This window comes from Eurosta solidaginis, chromosome 4, assembly GCF_040869045.1.
Source record: "Eurosta solidaginis isolate ZX-2024a chromosome 4, ASM4086904v1, whole genome shotgun sequence".
Classification (NCBI taxonomy): domain Eukaryota; kingdom Metazoa; phylum Arthropoda; class Insecta; order Diptera; family Tephritidae; genus Eurosta; species Eurosta solidaginis.
The window spans coordinates 61,192,704-61,214,462 of record NC_090322.1 but is presented as its reverse complement, the minus strand read 5'-3'; the positions used below and the strand labels follow the sequence as shown (position 1 = coordinate 61,214,462).

The following is a 21,759-nucleotide window of genomic DNA, read 5'->3' as shown; positions in this document are numbered from 1 at the left end:
TTTCTTCAGGGACCTATTAATTCCTATAGAACATAATTTGTAAAAACTGGCTCGAGGTCAGATGTACTAAAAAACGCAAGGTTGTTTGTGTTTTACCGATATATTTCAACCTCCTTCGCAAATCGTCTTCAGGGGCTACAACAAATATTGTACAAAATGTTTCTTTCTTTTCAGTTTCTCTTAGAAAAAAACATAATAATTGAAATTCAATTATTATAAGCCGGTGTTAAGCTCATGAATTCCTAAATATAAATATAAACTGAACACATCATTAAACAAACATACATTGTACAACAACATTTTTAATAAATATATTAATTCTTTTGTTGGTTTTTTGGCCTTTAGTTTGTAAAAATGTTTGTAAATTGTCGAGCTCGAGGCCATACAATATTAAATAACAAACAAATAAAACTGTTTATTTGTATATGTTATATATTGTCGTTTTTTATTTATCGATATTTCGACTTCAATTAGAAGTCATCTTCAGGAATCGTTGGATGTACCAGAATCGACAGATATATTAAACAAATAAAAATAACATATATGTACATACACATATGAGTTCAAATATACTTTTAATCCGCAACCGCTTAGTTAGCCATGCTAGAGGATCTATCAACATACAGAGTTTACGTCAGGATCCGACACTACGTTTGGAGACCAAAAATAATCAATTGGTGGAAAGGTTATGTAAATTAGGTATTATAAACATCAACGAAAAATATAAAATGACTACATATACAGCCCTATCACCTCGTATATTTGGTATGCCAAAGGTGCACAAAGACAATATGCCCCTAAGGCCCATCTGCTCAATGATCAATGCTCCGTCCTATAATTTATGTAAGTACTTGACGAATATTTTTAAAAAACTTGACCAGAAAATCCAATTTTAATGTTTAAAGTGCAATAGAGTTTAAAGAAAAGGTCAATGACTTGTATATGTGGTGATGAACGTTTTGTGTCGTTTGATGTGGTGTCACTGTTTCCAAGTATACCAACCGACTTGGCAATGCAAACTATACAGACAAAGTGGGAGGAAATAAAGGAACACACGGATATTCCAAAAAAGCTTATTATGGAAATAGTGACAATTTGTATCTCGGAAAGCACATATTTTAAGTATAAGGACAAAATGTATACACAATTAAAAGGACTTCCGATTAGATCCCCATCATCACCGATAGTAGCCGATATCATCATGGAAGAGATTCAGATGAAAGTGACTAACACGAGATGTCTTACGAAATATGTAGTGGCGTCTTTGCAATAGTTAAAGAGGATGAGTTGGAAAAAACAAAAGCTTTACTAAACTCATACCATAAAGACATCAAGTTTACTATGGAGGTGGAAGTAGATAACAGATTACCCTTCCTGGACTCCTTTGTATGCAAAATCGGTAATAAAATAAAATTGAATTGGTACCAAAAGCCTACGTCGTCGGGTCGAATAATAAATTTCAGATCAAAACATCCGAGGAACATGATAGTTAACATGGCCAAAAACTTTATCGCAAGGGTATTAAACACTAGCGATAAAATGTTCCACCCGGAAAACAAAAAGCGGATAACACAAATCCTAAAAATTAACCATTTGCCACCAGGATTAATACAAAGCATGATAAACGCATATCATCAAAGAAAAAGTCAAGAATACGTTGAAAAAACTGCAACATACAAATCAATGATATACGTTCCAGGCTTATCCGAAAGAATAAAATACTATATGATAAGGCAAACACCAAAATAGCACATAAACCGGCGTACACTACTAACATGTTCTTTAACAACATGAAAAGTAAAGTGGCAGCCTTGGACAAAAATAACATTATATACAATATCCCGTGCGCTGGTGACGAAAACAATACATGTGATAAGATATATATAGGTACAACAAAAAACAAACTTCAAACAAGAATAGCAGGACATCGATCAGACATAAAATGTAGAACATCTGATAATACGTAAAAAACGACACTAGCGGCCCACTGTGTGGAGAGTGGCCACCGACCAGATTTTGAAGCTGTGAGCATATTACAGAGCGAAAACAATTTTAATAAAAGGTACACATTGGAAATGCTACATATTACAAATACACCATCAAATAAGAGACTAAATTACAAAGTTGACGTAGAAAACTGTGCACACATATATCGACACTTAGTAGACGTTTGGAAGCTCAGTTCAAAATTGACCCTGAAGACGATCTCCGAAGGAGGTTGAAATATATCGGGAAAAACAAAAAACTGCGTTTTTTAATACACCTGACCTCGAGCCAATTTTTACAAATTATGTTCTAAGCAAACTTTAAGTCAATATATATCTATATATTAGTGATACTCACATCACTAGTCTGATGCTAAGTAAATGAAGCCACAACAACGATAAAGCAGGCAGTCACTTGTATCTATATAAACGAATCAATCGTTATGTCTACACATATGTACGTATACGCAGCGGAGAGAGACGCACAAACACATGCATATATCTTATCTCAGATACTCCCAAAAGTAGGCAATCATCTGTGGAAGTATCACTCACATATACACGCGCATATGAGAAGCTATAACGTGCATCTGAGTTATAGCTGGTGAGTTTATAGCTGGTAAAAAAATAGTAAATTCTAGAAACGCCTAGAAATATGCAAACGAGGAAACCGAATAGTATAAAAGCAGCGCCAGCAGAGGCATGGCAATCAGTTTGATTTAAGCATGCTATCTGTTGAGAAGTAGAAGTGTTATTTTGAAGTAGTCTAATAATAAACACCATTTTACATTACCGAATATTGGAGTTAATTATTCAACAGTTTAGTGATTCGAACGTTAGCAGAAGGTTGCAAATAAGAGGAATTTCCCTAAATTCGTTACAATATCTGTATATGTTTTATTGTATTTTCAATACGGCAGTATTCGAAGTTTAGATTTGAGTCAAATTAGAGAATAACGTTTGAGTAAAGTTGAGAACCATTTTTTTCTCAACTTGAGAAACACCATTTCTTGCCTTATAAAAGGGCCTAAGTCAGGAAAACATATAACACTGACGGTTATAAAACTAGCGAGCAAGCGATACCTACCAAGGGCTGGGCTGGAATTACGTACTCCGTGATTGAAACGGCAATCGTAAGAAGAAAAGTGACGTGAAGGTCTAGACCCTAAGCCGACGATATGAAATTAAATAAATTTGTACAACAATAATTTCCAACTATATATAACTCCTGGATATCGGACGATAAGAATTTCCTATGTGAGCTGATTTCCCAGGCTTTAATAGCGGAACCACCCTGGTCATTTTCCATTTTTCGGGGTTGACGAAGGTGGACAGGCACAAGTTGAAGACATGCGCTAGATAATTAAACCCCCCTTTGTCTTGGTTTTTAAGCATCGGCATGCCTATGCCGTCTGGGCCTAACGCTTTAGATGGTTTAGCATGAACGATGGCATCTTCAACCTCTATGGCGGTGATTGTAATTGGGGACGCGCTGTATTTATGCTTGTGTGCGCGTCTGTTGGACCGCCGTCTGACTTTGTCAACTGTAACACATGTTCTAACTCGAGACAGCGGAAAGAATGCTCTACCTGGCAGTTTGCTGTTTTCGCCTAATGGCGCTTCTACATCCACGACCCAAGATCCAATATACAACCAAACTTTTTCATCCTTTCAAAAGGTATAAATAAGGCGAGAGTACTCCTCATTAGGGAGAGAAATGAAATGCTAAACGAGCAGTCTCTGTTGAATACCCAGAAACCGGGGCATCCCAACAGACATCTGATTGGTGAGCCTACACCTCCCAGGGGCCATCGCCGTAAGCATTATGAGGAAATACGGCACCTGAGAACACAGCCGTATGAAGGAAAAAAGCACAAGCAGGTCTTCAGTGATATCCACAAACACGCCTCGGACCTCTATGGCAGGAATTACCCGGCGAATCCAGTACTTAAAGAAAAATATGCAGAACTAACAGAAGAGGAACGCACTCTTCTTAGGGAAACGCGCGTCACTCTAGCTCAACTTCGATCTGGGTACTTTAAAATGTTACTCTTACTTATCCAGAATCAACCCATGCATACAAAATGTATGGCCTGCTTGCACTGTGTCCCCACATGACACCAACCATCTTTTCAATTGTAATGTTGCACCAACGCCTCTAACTCCTGTTGAAGGCTGAATTGAAGATCATCCTGGGAGAGGTGATGAGCCAAAAAGATGGAGCTATAAAGCCCACCTGTAGCCGTTGCACACCTCGCCTGGCTGGATTTCTATCACCTGCAAGGATGTAACCACCGCGGAGTGGCTAGGGGCTATCGCCCCAAAGCTCACTACATGGCAAGGTGCCAAGCTGAAGGTGGTATCTGATGCAGATATACCACGTCGCATCATTCTCGTGGGGTACTTTACTTTAAGGAAGAGGAATGCCCTTCAAAGACGACATCTTGCGGTTAGCTGAGGCCTAAAATACCGGTTTTAGTACCAGGAACTGGAGAATCCTCAACCGGATACGAAAATCCACGGTGCCGGAAGTTACAATAGCCGTCGATCCGATGTCTGCCGAGCTAATAAAGCAACGCAACTACTTGATTTTCTGTGGGGTTTACGGAGTCAAGGCCCAACAGCAAGCCATCCCTCCTCCTCGCACTCCAAAATATTTGGATGTCCCTTCTACCGGACTGTATGTAATATTTGTTCCAAATATGAGCTAAATCGGACATAATAGATCGCTTTCTATTCATGTATGTATTATGTGTTCCAAATATGGACCAAATACGATTTTTTTGAATATCTCGATCCTTGCGCCACCTAGCGGCGATTTTTTTCACCGGACACTTTCTATTCATGTATGTATTATGTATTCCAAATATGAGTCAAATCAGATCACAAACACGATTTTTTTGAATATCTCGATCCTTGCGCTACCTAGCGGCGATTTTTTTATGGGTCGCTTTCTATTCATGTATGTATTATGTGTTCCAAATATGAACCATATCGGACCACAAATACGATTTTTTGAAATATTTCGATCCATGCGCCACCTTTCGGAGTTTTTTTCTTATTGCGTTGTCATCGGGTTCTGAACTATATTCCAAGTTTCAAGGTTGTAGCTTATCGGGAAGTTACTTAAATTTCAATTACAAAATTCGTGCCGGCCAGCCAGCCTGCCAAGCACTGATGACCTGAGCACTGGTGCCACAAATACGATTTTTTGAAATATTTCGATCCATGCGCCACCTTTCGGAGCTTTTTTTTCTTATTATATTCCAAGTTTGAAGCTTGTAGCTTATCGGGAAGTTACTTAAATTTTAATTACACAATTCGTGCCGCCCGGCCTGTGAAGTCAAGCTAAATAAAACAGTTTAATAATAAAAATTGAGTTCGCCCACAGAGCGCCGTAGCTACATATGTGTGGCGGTGATCACGGTGTCAAAAAATTGGTTGTACATATGACGACCGGTTAATTTTTTTCGACGGTCGATAATTAATGTATACGGGAACGATGTTTCGTCAACCCTTGTCAAATTTGGTTTGAAGAAACCCCAGTTTCGGTGTTGTGCCATCTTTGGTGTCAACTCTCGTTCGTCAAAACCGGTTTATCTTTAAACCAAATTGACAAGGGATGACGGCAAATTGTTAAAATATACATCAAATATGGCAACCAGTCTTCTGGGTTTGGGGGAAATTACTCCGGGAATGCCGAATTCCACGACTGTAGAATCAAGGACTTCTTTATTGCCATGCCAGACATTGAAGCCACCAATTACCATTTCTTTCCAGAGACGAGAATAGGAGATATATTTAAGCACATCAGTCTCCTACAACAAGTATCTTATGCCTCTTTATCATAGTTTCCCCATTATCGTCACCATATTTTACGTCTAAAAAAGCTTCAAACAATTTTAATAATACGAATGGATTTTTTTTTAAATTAAATACAACTCATTTTTCGGTAAAAAAAAACTTTTCAACCGGCTGCGGATTTTAACACATTTGCAGATAGGGCTCGTACTGGAATAAGACTGTTGGACACTTGTCCATATACATATTTTGCTCTATAACCTTTTTCGTCGGCTTGATACATAACTGTTACTACGAACGGAGCATCTTGGTATATTAATTTCAATACTCCTTCGACTTTTGGCACTTTTCTTCCATACTCATCCGTGAGTAGTTGGACTATTTCTGTACGGCTACCACCATCTGGAAAATCTATGCTGTTCGTCAAAAAAGTTAGATAGGTAAAACCAACAATAAATATATTAAACCATCACAAACAAAAGTTAAAATAATGGTGACATACCTCCAAACATATTCGTCTTTACTTGAACCCAGTTCGTAGTTGTTATGATGTATTGTGCGCGGTAACTGATTTAAATTTTGAGGTCCGTCCGATTCTTGTCCCTCAGCGAGTAAAACATAAAATAAGGTAATCGTAAGAATATTCAACTAAAAAACAAGTAGTACAGATAAAAGTAAGATTGTGAATAAGTTGAAGATATAAAAATTAACTTATTGCTTTTCGATTAGTTACCGTCATTTTATTAACTGCCCGATCTGTTTGATGCCCCAAGAAACACTGTGTGATATCCCCAGCTTCATTTTGCTGTTTCATCTCTTATTTCCCACATACAATTATACAGTCCGTTTTTTCCATTACCAAATACACATTCGTTTGACTTTATCAAGCCTTAGGCCAAACTTCTATTCATTAAATAATTCCATTACTTTTTCTCTCCATGCATTAATACCGAATATAAACTTATAAAGCCATTTGAGGTTACCACCTTAGTACATCCCTTTAGCCAAATACCATAGCAAAAAAAAAAGCAAAAACAAAAAATGTTCAAAAAAATATCGATCATCACGAATTAACAGAAGCAAATAGTGCGCAAGTTAGAAAATGAAAGATTTCACGCATATATTTTATAAATTTCCATTCATAAACTCGTAAGTACTTTCATTAATAATACTGGTAGTATACCGGAAAGTGTTCTTGCAGGGAGTATCAGCTCTTTGAAATGCTGCTTTGTACATTGCATTTCAAAAGCAAAAGATTTTTAGTATTGCATTCTGCAAAATTTCTGGCAGATGCATTTGTGCGTATTTTGTTGTTGCATTGAAAATAGTATGCAAGTTTATATTCGGAAACAAGATAAAGTCTCTAAAGCATTATTCTACTTCTGGGACCTCGCCGGTACTCACCTTTATTTTTACTAATAGACTAATAAAACTCAAATTCCAATAAGTTTTTTTTACCAAAAAGAAGTAAATTCGTATTACGTTTCACGATTCGTGATCGAAACTCATTTTATAAATCACAATAGCTCTGAAATGGTCGATCGGATTATTGACATATGGGAACTAGAAACAAACAGCACTTTTTAAATAGATAACCTAGTTATCGTTTGAGTAAAAATGGCTTTCAGTCACTGATCGTAAAACGTATTACGGGCCCTGATTCTTCGAAGCAAGCCGATTTCCCAGATTTTGGGTCTAGAGCTTTAGTCTTAAGTATTTTTTAATGGTGGGCGTTAAACTCGTAGAATACGATCCGCAACTCTAGCACGAACTCATTATCAGATATTACTTACACACAGTTGTATTCTTGCAAATTGCTATTTCAAGAAAATGAAGTGTTGAAAGAATGCGAAGATTAATAATTTATGATGAGGGAGTTCCGCGTAATATACTTGCATATGTGAGTATAAATGAGAAACATCAATTAATAATATTAATATCTAAAAGTTTAATGTCTTTAAAATAATTAAAGTCATTTTCTTAACTAATAGTTATCACTGATACATCTCATAATCTATTATAATCAATCAATACATTTTCGAATATACGGTGAGGTGTTATTGCACATTAAACGCTGTAATCTTTCACACCAGAGATCTGCTTTCAGTACAAACAAAGACTCTCTAAATATAAGATGGTACATTGTAGAGTTCTAAAGCTTTGTGGAAATTGTGGGACGGCTGTACGAGGAATTCACCATACCTTTTGCTATGCTGTCCGCCTCAACATAGCTGACTTTTTAAGGCTGTATAACTCTGTAATTGATATAAGGTGTGTTCGGACTGCAGCAGTGTTACTTTTTATGGCGGATAACGTTATTCAGCAACATTTGAGCAGATGTGGCAATTTCGCGCGTTCGTTGAACGAAATGTTGACAATCTATTGATCATCTCTAGGAAATTAGCGACATTCCATCAACTAAGCAGCACTTTAGCAATACTACTGTTATTATTTGGCTGCTCAAACACACCCATATTAATTGTGCATTAAATCTAAAATATAAAACTCAAAAATGACTCTGCTTGTTATGTCCGCAACATTTATTTAGTTCAAAGTCACAGCCAATAATATCCAAAGCCATAATAATTTACACGGGTCAATTCTTTCTCTGATTCAAAAGCTGAAATATCAGCGCTACCGTCATCAGCTCAGTGTCATCATTGCCAGTAGCGCCAATAACACCAAACTCGTGCCTGACACACAAAAGTCGTTTCACTCAATAGCGCAAGTGAAATGTGTTTTTGTTTTTATCGGCCTGTTGATAAATGATTCAAGGTTCGATTCGAGCTCAAGGCCAGAACAATAATTTGTTTTCTAATGATAATTATTGTTATTTTTTTAATTTTTCTAAATTTGAAAAATTTTATTTTGTTTTTGGAATAGTAAGTAGAAAATGTTTGAGATAACCTGCCATAGCTGCGCAGATAGATCCATTTCGAAGGGTGCTAAGCCTTCATCATCAGTACGCTTGTGTTAGCACAGCATGCCTAAATTTCAGCCAGCTTATTTTCAAATAGGTAATTTTTCCAAAGGCAAAATAAATTACAGAGTTATACAGCCTTAAAAAGTCAGCTATGTTGAGGCGGACAGCATAGCAAAAGGTATGGTGAATTCCTCGTACAGCCGTCCCACAATTTCCACAAAGCTTTAGAACTCTACAATGTACCATCTTATATTTAGAGAGTCTTTGTTAGTACCAAAGAGAGTAGATTAATAAGAGGGACCATTGTAGGGTCGTTCATTCTCCACAAAGTGGGACGGCTGCACCAGGAATACACCATACGTTTTGCTCCTGCTTCGTTTTCACCATCTGGATTAAAAAAAGTCATGAGCCTGGGCATTCGCGCAATTTTAGTGGTGTAAATTGCATGGCGCCAGCGCCAATGCGGTGCCAGTTCAATGGTAGCTCATTGACGCAATGACTCCAAGCGAATTTTTGACGCTACTTAGTAGTGAGTGCGTAGTACATTTCACTTGCGCTATTGAGTGAAACGACTTTTGTGTGTCAGGCACGAATTTGGTGTTATTGGCGCTACTGGCAATGATGACACTGAGCTGATGACGGTAGCGCTGATATTTCAGCTTTTGAATCAGAGAAAGAATTGACCCGTGTAAATTATTATGGCTTTGGATATTATTGGCTGTGACTTTGAACTAAATAAATGTTGCGGACATAACAAGCAGAGTCATTTTTGAGTTTTATATTTTAGATTTAATGCACAATTAATATGGGTGTGTTTGAGCAGCCAAATAATAACAGTAGTATTGCTAAAGTGCTGCTTAGTTGATGGAATGTCGCTAATTTCCTAGAGATGATCAATAGATTGTCAACATTTCGTTCAACGAACGCGCGAAATTGCCACATCTGCTCAAATGTTGCTGAAGAACGTTATCCGCTGTCATAAAAAGTAACACTGCTGCAGCCCGAACACACCCTATATCGAGAAAGTAACAAATAGACAACTTAGCTTTTTTTTACAAATCGCTTGGCTGAGATTTTCATTTGTTGATTTAACTTAAGCTGTTATGCCAATATTTTTCAGCCAGCTTATTTTCAAATAGGTAATTTTTCCAAAGGCAAAATAAATTACAGAGTTATACAGCCTTAAAAAGTCAGCTATGTTGAGGCGGACAGCATAGCAAAAGGTATGGTGAATTCCTCGAACAGCCGTCCCACAATTTCCACAAAGCTTTAGAACTCTACAATGTACCATCTTATATTTAGAGAGTCTTTGCTAATAACAACATTAAAATATGAATAATCGCAGCTCACTGTTTCACACATACGCTCGTATGACAGATTTATATGTTTGTAATATATCTAAATTAGAACTTTCCAAATGCAGGGTTTTTCTTACCGCGTAGCCAAAGAATCGATGCACTACTTGTTTTAGAATATTGGTTATAGATTTTCTATAGGCTATAATTTGTTTGTGATAAGGTTTCGGAGATATCGACGAGAAGGAGGACATGGAAGGCCATAAAATATGTATCAAATGAAGTCCGATAAGGAGGGTTTTGGTTTAAGTTTTTTCGATAGTTCACCCGATCTTGGACTCGGGGCCCTCCCGGAGTCATTTGGGGATCATTTCGGGGTAGTTTTTGGGACTCCCTAATAAGCTTCAGAGCTACACGCGAACTGTTTACGCATTTGGGTATATTTTTAGGACATCTCGAGGGTTTATTTTTGAATAATTGAGTAAAAATTGATATTTTTTAAATAATAAATAATAACTCAACTCTTTAGTCAAAATTTACAAAAATAAGAATGGCCGGTTATCATCACTCAGAATATTTTGAATAACGATAAAATGTTATTCATTATTCAATATATGCTTGATTAAAAAATAACTTGTTATTCATCACTCAGGTTTTCTTAAATATGAATAAAAACAAGTAAGGAAGGTTAAGTTCGGGTGTAACCGAACATTACATACTCAGTTGAGAGCTATGGAGACAAAATAAGGAAAATAACCATGTAGGAAAATGAACCGAGGGAAACCCTGGAATGTGTTTGTATGACATGTGTATCAAATGAAAGGCATTAAAGAGTATTTTATGAGGGAGTGGGCCATAGTTCTATAGGTGGACGCCATTTAGGGATATAGCCATAAAGGTGGATCAGGGTTGACTCTAGAATGCGTTTGTACGATATGGGTATCAAATGAAAAAAGGTATTAATGAGTATTTTAAAAGGGCGTGGACCTAAGTTCTATAGATGGACGCCTTTTCGAGATATCGCCGTAAAGATGGACCAGGGGTGACTCTAGAATGCGTTTGTACGATATGGGTATCAAATGAAAGGTGTTAATGAGCATTTTAAAAGGGAGTAATCCTTAGTTCCATAGGTGGACGCCGTTTCGAGATATCGCCATAAAGGTGGACCAGGGGTGACCCTAGAATTTGTTTGCACAATATGGGCATCAAACGAAAGGTGTTAATGAGTATTTTAAAAGGGAGTGGGCCTTAGTTCTATAGGTGGACGCCGTTTCGAGATATCGCCATAAAGGTGGGCCAGGGGTGACTCTAGAATTCTTTTGTGCAATATGGGTATCAAACGAAAGGAGTTAATGAGTATTTTAAGAGGGAGTGGGCCTTAGTTCTATAGGTGGACGCATTTTCGAGGTATCGCAATAAAGGTGGACCAGGGGTGACTCTAGATTTTGTTTGTACGATATGGGTATCAAATGAAAGGTGTTAATGAGTATTTTTAAAAGGGAGTGGGCCTTCGTTTTATAGGTGTTCGCCTTTTCGAGATATCGCCATAAAGGTGGACCAGGGGAGACTTTAGAATTTGTTTGTATGATATGGGTATCAAATGAAAGGTGTTAATGATTATTTTAAAAGGGCGTGGGGCTTAGTTCTATAGGTGGACCCCTTTTCGAGATATCGCCATAAAGGTGGACCAGGGGTGACTCTAGAATTCGTTTGTGCAATATGGGTATCAAACGAAAGGAGTTAATGAGTATTTTAAGAGGGAGTGGGCCTTAGTTCTATAGGTGGACGCCTTTTCGAGATATCGCCATAAAGATGGACCAGGTGTGACTCTAGAATGCGTTTGTACGATATGGGTATCAAATGAAAGGTGTTAATTAGTATTTTAAAAGGGAGTAATCCTTAGTTCCATAGGTGGACGCCGTTTCGAGATATCGCCATAAAGGTGGGCCAGGGGTGACTCTAGAATTCGTTTGTGCAATATGGGTATCAAACGAAAGGAGTTAATGAGTATTTTAAGAGGGAGTGGGCCTTTCTGGACCAGGGGTGACTCTAGACTTTGTTTGTACGATATGGGTATCAAATGAAAGGTGTTAATGAGTATTTTTAAAAGGGAGTGGGCCTTCGTTCTATAGGTGTTCGCCTTTTCGAAATATCGCCATAAAGGTGGACCAGGGGTGACTCTAGAATGAGTTTGTACGATATGGGTATCAAATTAAAGGTATTAATGAGAGTTTTAAAAGGGAGTGCTGGTAGTTGTATATGTGAAGGCGTTTTCCAGATATCGGCCAAAATGTGGACCAGGGTGACCCAGAACATCATCTGTTGGATACCGCTAATTTATTTATATATGTAATACCTGCCAAGATTTTAAGGGTTTTTTATTTCGCCCTGCAGAACTTTTTCATTTTCTTCTACTTAATATGGTAGGTGTCACAACCATTTTATAAAGTTTTTTCTAAAGTTATATTTCGCGTCAATAAAACAGTCCAATTACCTTAACATATTTCATCCCTTTTTTCGTATTTGGTATAGAATTATGGCATTTTTTTCATTTTTCGTAATTTTCGATATCGAAAAAGTGGGCGTGGTCATAGTCGGATTTCGTTCATTTTTCATACCAAGATAAAGTGGGTTCAGATAAGTACGTGAACTGAGTTTAGTAAAGATATATCGATTTTTGCTCAAGTTATCGTGTTAACGGCCATGCGGAAGGACAGACGGACGACTGTGTATAAAAACTGGGCGTGACATCAACCGATTTCGCCCATTTTCACAGAAAACAGTTAACGCCATAAAATGGATGCCCCTACCAAATTTCAAAAGGATTGGTTAATTTTTGTTCGACTTATGGCGTTAAAAGTATCCTAGACAAATTAAATGAAAAAGGGCGGAGCCACGCCCATTTTTCAATTTTCTTTTATTTTTGTATTTTGTTGCACCATATCATTACTGGAGTTGAATCTTGACATAATTTACTTATATACTGTAAAGATATTAAATTTTTTGTTAAAAGTGGGCGTGGTCCTTCTCCGATTTTGCTAATTTTTATTAACCGTAAATATAGTAATAATAGTAACGTTCCTGCCAAACTTCATCATGATATATTCAACGACTGCCAAATTACAGCTTGCAAAATTTTAAATTACCTTCTTTTAAAAGTGGGCGGTGCCACGCCCATTGTCCAAAATTTTACTAATTTTCTATTTTGCGTCATAAGTTCAACTCATCTACCAAGTCTCGTCGCTTTATCGGTCTTTTGTAATGAATTATCGCACTTTTTCGGTTTTTCGAAATTTTCGATATCGAAAAAGTGGGCGTGGTTATAGTCCGATATCGTTCATTTTAAATAGCGATCTGAGATGAGTGCTCAGGAACCTACATACCAAATTTCATCAAGATACCTCAAAATTTACTCAAGTTATCGTGTTAACGGACGGACGGACGGACGGACATGGCTCAATCAAATTTTTTTTCGATCCTGATTATTTTGATATATGGAAGTCTATATCTATCTCGATTCCTTTATATATGTACAACCAACCGTTATCCAATCAAACTTAATATACTCTGTGAGCTCTGCTCAACTGAGTATAATTAACGGTATCTGTTTAAAAACTTGGTTTGTTTTCAACAACTGATTCGTTTTTAACAATAAGCGATGTTGTTCTTAATGATATTTTTATAATTTATGTGAACCACGGCCACAGCAGAAAGAGAGGAATCTACACTGTGGCCACTTCGACAAGGCCTTTTGCCCTTATGAGCCTGTTGATGGCACATCGGTTATGCCAATCTACCGGATAGCCCTGTATTGTGGGTGCGAATGTGAACTTTCAAATTTAGACTATAATTTGAAACATTATATTTAGTTCAAACGTTTACGAGCATCTAATACTTTGAGGTTATCTTCTGTAGCTAATTTCTCGTTATGTTTACTTTCATCCTCTTGGACTGCGAAGGTGTATTTTGAAATTATTATTAGACAATTGAAAATAATCTCTTATTGCTTGTTGTCTATATAAACGTTGATTAAATCAAAGTGCATATGTTGATCAGAGAAAAAATACTTGCGCGCAGTATAATAAATAAAGATTAAATTAAATTATAATAGCTTTGATGAAAAAATAAATAAAATAAAATAAAAAGAAAAATAACGAGCTAATTTTTGAAAATGGCATGGTGGAAAACCATACTAAATGGAATCCTAATAGGTATAGCCGGATATCAATTACTTACTTACTTAATTAGCGCTTAACCGTCTAAACGGTTATGGCCGTCCAACAAGGCGCGCCAGTCGCCCCTTCGCTCCGCCAACCGGCGCTAATTGGTCACACCATCATGCCAACCTAATATAAACGCACGCAAGTCATTTTCTGTCAAAAGTGTCTCATGCACGTACAACTTATATGAGAGCAACCCAAAGTGAATTTGCTGCGTGAAAACCTAACTTGATTTCCAATTTTTGTTCTGCGTGACATTTAGATTTGACGTTTGCACACATGCTTTACATCATTGTAAATTTTACCAAGTAGCGCAACTAAAAGCTGATCGGTGAAATTCGCACATTCACTAGCACAGTTCTCGACTCAATTTCAAAAAAAAACTTTAGATTATTTAGCTTAAATTTTAAAGTGAGATAAACCTTACCAATTATTATATAAATAGAAAATATATGGCGTATTTGTTGTTATTAAAAGAAGCTTTTTTATTAATATTAAAGTTTTTATCATTTTTTTAAATTTTAAAATAACAATTTCATACGTTTTTAAAGCATTTTCGTGCATATAAATACAACCATGTGCATATACGTTTTGACATTACATTTCATACACGTTCGTATTTGCCATTCTCATTGTTTCCAAATTCGTAAACAATGACTGCTGTTATTCGGTGTGATTTTTCGAAAAAAATTATTATTTTTGTGAAATTTTATATTTAATCTGTGGTATTGTGTTGGTGAAAAAGGTTTTATGCAACAATACCATGGTTCAACTATATACAGGTTGGCTCATCTGTAAAGCAACAAAATATGTCTGTTCAAATTGTCAAAATCTGTGTATTGGTGTTGGTGCGAATGGTATGGAATGGAAACATAAAGCTTAGCAGTTTTTGTATATGTAAGTAAAATGTCGCCAATGTGTTGGTTTCATTTTGAGTTTGCCATCTCCTTTTGACAATCCCTTCGACCATGCAATGACATAAATAAAATCAGCTGATGAGATGAGCCAACCTGTACATAATTGAACCATGAACAATACTTTAGGGGGACTCATGAAAGCATATAAACTTATAAGGTGTAAATTTATATCCATTTACACACGCTGTTATATGAACGCACCTAGTAATACTTTTGATAAACTTGATTGTTTATCAGCTGTACTATTGCCAAACAAAATTTTTTTGATTGTTATACTTATTAAAAAATGCCAAGATTAAGTGAAAAATCAAAACTAAAACGCCTTTACTTGCTGATGTTGGGGATTTCTGATGAAAATGCCGTCTGTAATGTCTGCAAGGTTGCATTCCTTTGAGTTTACCGCGTTTACACAATGAAATGTGCGCGTAAATTTATACAAATTGTGTAAATGATTTTTCATACAAAATTTGACAGTTCGTTTACGCACTAGATAAATTTATACGTTTACACACTTTATAAGGCATTTATACGGTTACATGAGTCCCCCTTTTGCCTGTCATTGTCGACACATAATCACAAACCTATTCAAATTGAAGGGATTCGCATTAGAAGCTTATCTTCCTCAAAAAGTTTTGTTGTTGCTTCAACCCAAATTGTATACTTGTGTCTTCACAGCACCAAAACGAAAGATTGTGGAATCCGCCACGACTCTGGTTGAAGAAATTGGTGCTTCCTGTTTGAGTCTGCAAGAGAATGATATACATTTTTTTGTATTTTTACCAATCACAATATTTATTAGCATGTATATGCAGGTAATGTTCTAGGACAGTGGCCGAGTGCTAGAAAAATAGCTGAAAATCAGAAAGTGGTACCCAAAAACGCGTTTTGACCCCAGGATCTCGAATCCGAAACTATAAACCCGATATCTCTGATAATTATCGAGATATTTGCAAAACCAATCTGAAGTTTTCATGTGGTTGTTGTGTTTTTGTTGTACACCCAAAAAAATGTGTGGGTAAAAGTGTTCTGCGCAGAAATGCTGTGCAAAACGCATTTTTGGGTACCACTTTCGGATTTGAAGCATTTTTTTTAGCACTCGGCCACTGTCCTAGAACATTACCTGCGTATACAAAAAATAAAATAAATGTAAGGCGCGATAACCTCCGAAGAGATCTAAGGCCGAGCTTCTCTTCTAATCTGCATCGTGCTCCTCTTGATTTTCACTACAAATTGGCCGGACGGGACCTCCATTTTTTATGCCGACTCCGAACGGCATCTGCAAGGCAGATGAGTTTTCACTGAGAGCTTTTCATGGCAGAAATATACCCGTAGCGTTTGCCAAACACTACCGAGGGGCGGCCCCGCTTAAAAAAAATTGTCTTCTAATTGAAAAACCTTATTTCTAAAATTTTGATGTTGCTTTGCCCGGGGTGTGAACCCAGGGCATACGGTGTGGTAGGCGGAGCACGTTACCATCACACCACGGTGGCTGCCACCTGCGTATAAATGCTAATGAATATTGTGATTGGTAAAAATTATAGCTTCATGCTGATAACATTCATTGTGAGTTTCTCAATAACAAATAATTGCTCGTATTTGTAGAAAATTTAACAGATATTCCATCGAACGATCCGAAAGAATGCACTTCGAAGTGTGATGAAGGCCACACTTCGACCTCTAGTCAGTCATCAACCTACAAATTCCTCCGATCGTGTTAAAATAAGTTCTTTCACTTCAGCATCATCATGTTTAAATGAAACAAGTTTGGAATAATATCACGGTTTAGGCTTTTGTGTTGGACGATCATCACAGATATCAACTACTGACAAGTTGAAATTTCTAAAGAGATGTTGGGTGCCGTCAGAAAATTACAACTTAAATGACGACGTCGAAGACTTAGGCCGAAAATTTAAATTTGAATGGCTGAAAATGTATTCTCCTTGGCTTCAGTATTCAAAAAAACTGAAGGGAGCATTGTGTTTATATTGTGCTCTTTTTCCGCCGAAAAATGTTCAAGGTGTTCTAGAATCATTGATAAAAAAAACTTTTCCAACGTTACAAAAACATGCATGAATATTGCAATAAGCACTCTACAAATCAATGGCACCTGGGAGCAGTCAGAGAAGCAAAGAACTTTTTGGAAATAACACCAATCAACCTGTCATTACAAATTGGGCAAGAAAAAATAGTGGAGGAGAATAGAAAATTCGTATCGTCTATTATAGAAACTGTTATATTCTGTGGCGTCCATGATCTGCCACTGAGAGGAAAGAACAATGATGATATTACCTTCACATTTTGAATTTTAGGTATAAGCACCAGTTTTAAAATCATATCTAAAATTCTGATTGTGACAATATACATAAGCACGCTTCTCGAAAACAAATAAAAATGCAAGTATCATTTGAGACTTGGTTGTTCTAAATTAAGCGCATTTTGATTATCCTGCTCAGCAATGCGCACCTTGCAATGCATTTGTATTATGGAGATCAAGGCTCATCCAGCGAAGCTTCGTAAATTACAGATTTATATAGAATTGTGTAACTTTATCACTTCACCTAAATATCACTTTTCATTTTCCGTTGTGATAGAATAGAAGTGTTGTAAATAAGACAAATCTGAATATTACTGCTCAAAGTATATTAGACAAAGTAAGTTGAAAGTTCTCTCTTCTCTGTATGAATTGTTGTTTCAAATGAAAAAAATATTTAACCCGTTGACTTCCGAAAAATTTAATTTTTTTTGTAAACACACAAAATTTTCAATTCGAATACTTTTGTTGAAAAAAAAAAAACAAAAACGCGCATCCGTAATAAGTAATATCATGGAATAAATCAGTGTGGGAAGGCATTCATCAGTTGTGCTGTTTACGGAGTTACTCAGAATTTCAGTTGTTCAATTCTTTAAGGCATTTAGTTCGGATGAAAAGCGACTGCAAAGGGCTCACGAAGAAGTTTTCGCATATTTCCGACCTAGCTGGTTATATTTTTTTGCGAAACCTGCCTGCCAAAGTGACGAAATATTTAGTTTGAAATCTACAATTTTCTGAAATCCTACTTGCATTTATGAACTTGCTAGCACTACTACTACAACATACTACTTTAAGTCCTTTTCTATTACAATTTCTGCTGATAAAGATAATTTCTCCCCCTTTTCCATGCTAGGTAAAAGCAACCCGTACTGATTTTTGATATCGAGTGTTTCGTGTGAGCAAACCTGCAGTAGTTGAATCATGTGTAGGATCCAAAATATATGCTTAGGCCACAGAGGGTTAATGCGCTTGTTTGCAACTTTTTGAAGTAACAATTCATGCAAAACTAAAATTTTTCAGTTGTTAATTCTACCTTGTTTAATTTGCCTTGTTACTGCTTATCGTTTCAAAACTTTTTTCTTCTATCCTCATATCTCATGATTTGGAGCAAACTTCGAAATCTATTCTATGCTTTAAGGTGTATTTTATGACTTACTCGGCCTCCAAGTCAAAGCGAGTGATCAGCATCTTAAACAGCATTTTGAAGAAGGGGAAAAATGCTACTTACACCTCGCCCCAAATCCAGAATGAAATCATCACTTTTTGTGGACAGGTAATTCAAGATGACTTTATAAACAATGCAAGAAAAGTCTGATGGGGGACGAAAGCCGTGACATAGCAGGAAATGTCAATGTTATCAATTGGATGAAGCAAAGCAAGTTATTCGAGAAGAATTTGTAGGTTTTGTTGAACTAGACGCTATGGATGCCAAAACAATTGCCACCGCGATATATAATTTTATCACTGAACCAGGACTTGATCCTATGAAAATTAAAGGACAAGGGTATGACGGTTGTTCAGCAATGTCAGGAAAAGAAAATGGTGTGCAAGCTATTTTCATTGCGCAAGTCACAAATTGAATTTAGTAGTAAATGATTTGAATGAAGTCCCGAAATTCGTAACACTATTGCAACAATCAAGGACGTCATCAATTTTTATCGTGGTTCTCTTGCCAGATGGAAATATGTTCCACATATTCCTGCTTTTTGCAAAACACGATGGTCAGAGAAATACAGGAGTATTTAGATCTTTCTACAGCACTTTGTCAGCATCGTTAATGGATTAAAAGAACTGTCCATCGAAGGAAACACTTCAACAAAAACAACTGCCTCAGGGGCACTCCGCTGACACTCAATCAACTTTCATTATATCCCTTTCTTTGATTTCGAAATACTCGTCTTATCTTGAGCCAGTGGTTAATATTTTACAATCAAAGCAGTTGGATCTTCTTTCGTGCAGAAAACAAATCCAACGGATCATTCAAGTAGCAAAAGATCATCGAATGAATATGGATTCTGGAATTTATGAACTTTTGACAGATTCAAAATCGATTGCTGAACAACTAAGATTAGAACTACAAAAACCCAGGACCTTGTGTAATCTTTGCGGATAAGAGAAAATCGAAATCCAGGTTGCAGTTTCCAGTTAGCGGCACCAGATAGAATTTATTGCCAATTTAAACGGCAGCAGGTTGAATTCTGTTCTTTATTCAAAAGTTCTTCTCTTTTATACAAAATTTCTATGAGCTAAAATACTTACTTACACTAATACTTAAAAGCTAAGTATAACACACATATACATTCAATTCAGTTCCCTGGGAACTGCATTCTAAGCATAATTAAAACTGGCTGTGGAATGTGCAACGCAAGCATAAATGAATCATGTTATTAATTTGTCTACAGGTAAAGGCTTGTCGCGGGCAAGCTCTAAACAGTAGCATACCAAGGCTCAGGTTACCATATGATGCACGGTGTACAAAATATATGTTTGTACAAATGAATGAATGTGTCAATAGAATCTCATGCCGTACCGAAGCGAGCCAAAATATACGTATGTACAATTGTATGAATAAATTAAGACATTCCAAAACGGGTTGAAATATATGTTTGTACAAATGAATGAATAACTTAATGAGTGAATGCTACACCATCCGCCTTTGAAAGAGTAGACATTAGGCCGGGTCGATTTGTGGGGAGGCAAAAAAATCGCCCATTGCTCTGTGACAATCATATTCTAGGGATCAAAATAAGAAACTTTGCCGAAGGAACCATACCTCTAAAACGAATTCTGGTGTCCCCCAATTTGGGTCGAACTTTTGGGTAGGGGCAAATTTTTAAAAATCCCACTTTGACCCATTTAGAGTGCTCCAGTCGAGTCCAAATGTATGACCGACCCCTACTAACTTTGGAGGCCCAACCCACCGATGCCAGTGGCACACCCCCTGGAACCCGCCTGGGGGTTCACCATACAAACATTTCAAAAAATCGCCGGTTTTGCACTTTATATGAAAAAATCAGCGAAATGCCTATGTTTTTTCTTTTTGGAGTTTATTTTTCTCTTTAGAAATTTATTTAGTCAGAACATATGTAAATGAAAAAATGAATTTAACTTAGTAATAGAAAAGAAATTAAAAACAAGAATGAAGGTTAAGTTCGGGTGTAACCGAACATTACACACTCAGTTGAGAGCTATGGTGACAACATAAGGGAAAATAACCATGTAGGAAAATGAACCGAGGGAAACCCTGGAATGTGTTTGTATGACATGTGTATCAAATGAAAGGCATTAAAGAGTATTTCATGAGGGAGTGGGCCATAGTTCTATAGGTGGACGCCATTTCGGAATATCGCCATAAAGGTGGATCAGGGTTGACTCTAGAATTTGTTTGTACGATATGGGTATCAAATGAAAGGTGTTAATGAGTATTTTAAAAGGGAGTAATCCTTAGTTCCATAGGTGGACGCCGTTTCGAGATATCTCCATAAAGGTGGACCAGGGGTGACCCTAGAATTTGTTTGTACAATATGGGTATCAAAAGAAAGGTGTTAATGAGTATTTTAAAAGGGAGTGATCCTTAGTTCCATAGGTGGACGCCGTTTCGAGATATCGCCATAAAGGTTGACCAGGGGTGACCCTAGAATTTGTTTGTACGATATGGGTATCAAATTAAAGGTATTAATGAGGGTTTTAAAAGGGAGTGGTGGTAGTTGTATAGGTGGTCGCCTTTTCGAGATATCGCAATAAAGGTGGACCAGGGGTGACTCTAGAATGCGTTTGTACAATATGGGTATCAAATTAAAGGTGTTGATGAGTGTTTTAAAAGGGAGTGGGCCTTAGTTCTATTGGTGGACGCCGTTTCGGAATAGGTGGACCAGTGGTGACTCTAGAATGTGTTTGTACGATATGGGTATCAAATTAAAGGTATTAATGAGGGTTTTAAAAGAGAGTGGTGGTAGTTGTATAGGTGGTCGCCTTTTCGATATATCGCCATAAAGGTGGACCAGGGGTGACTCTAGAATGTGCTTGTACGATATTGGTACCAAATTAAAGGTATTAATGAGAGTTTTAAAAGGGAGTGGTGGTAGTTGTATATGTGAAGTCGTTTTCCAGATATCGACCAAAATGTGGACCAGGGTGACCCAGAACATCATCTGTTGGATACCGCTAATTTATTTATATATGTAATACCTGCCAAGATTTCAAGGGTGTTTTATTTCGCCCTGCAGAACTTTTTCATTGTCTTCTGCTTAATATGGTAGGTGTCAAAACCATTTTACAAAGTTTTTTCTAAAGTTATATTTCGCGTC

The 21,759-nt window shown here is 36.9% G+C and overlaps 1 protein-coding gene across 1 annotated transcript in view; it reads right to left on the bottom strand.

The window, feature by feature from the left end:
• Nucleotides 1-5,952: 5,952 nt before the first annotated feature.
• The window catches only part of LOC137249874 (uncharacterized), an 87,781-nt gene continuing 71,974 nt past the window's right edge, over nt 5,953-21,759 (bottom strand). The window contains exons 2-4 of the mRNA XM_067781865.1: nt 6,520-6,689; nt 6,289-6,434; nt 5,953-6,202 (exon numbers count right to left, since the gene is read on the bottom strand). Coding sequence (XP_067637966.1) covers nt 5,953-6,202; nt 6,289-6,434; nt 6,520-6,600 — 477 coding nt within the window. The 5' untranslated portion in view covers nt 6,601-6,689. The remainder of the gene's footprint in view (nt 6,203-6,288; nt 6,435-6,519; nt 6,690-21,759) is intronic.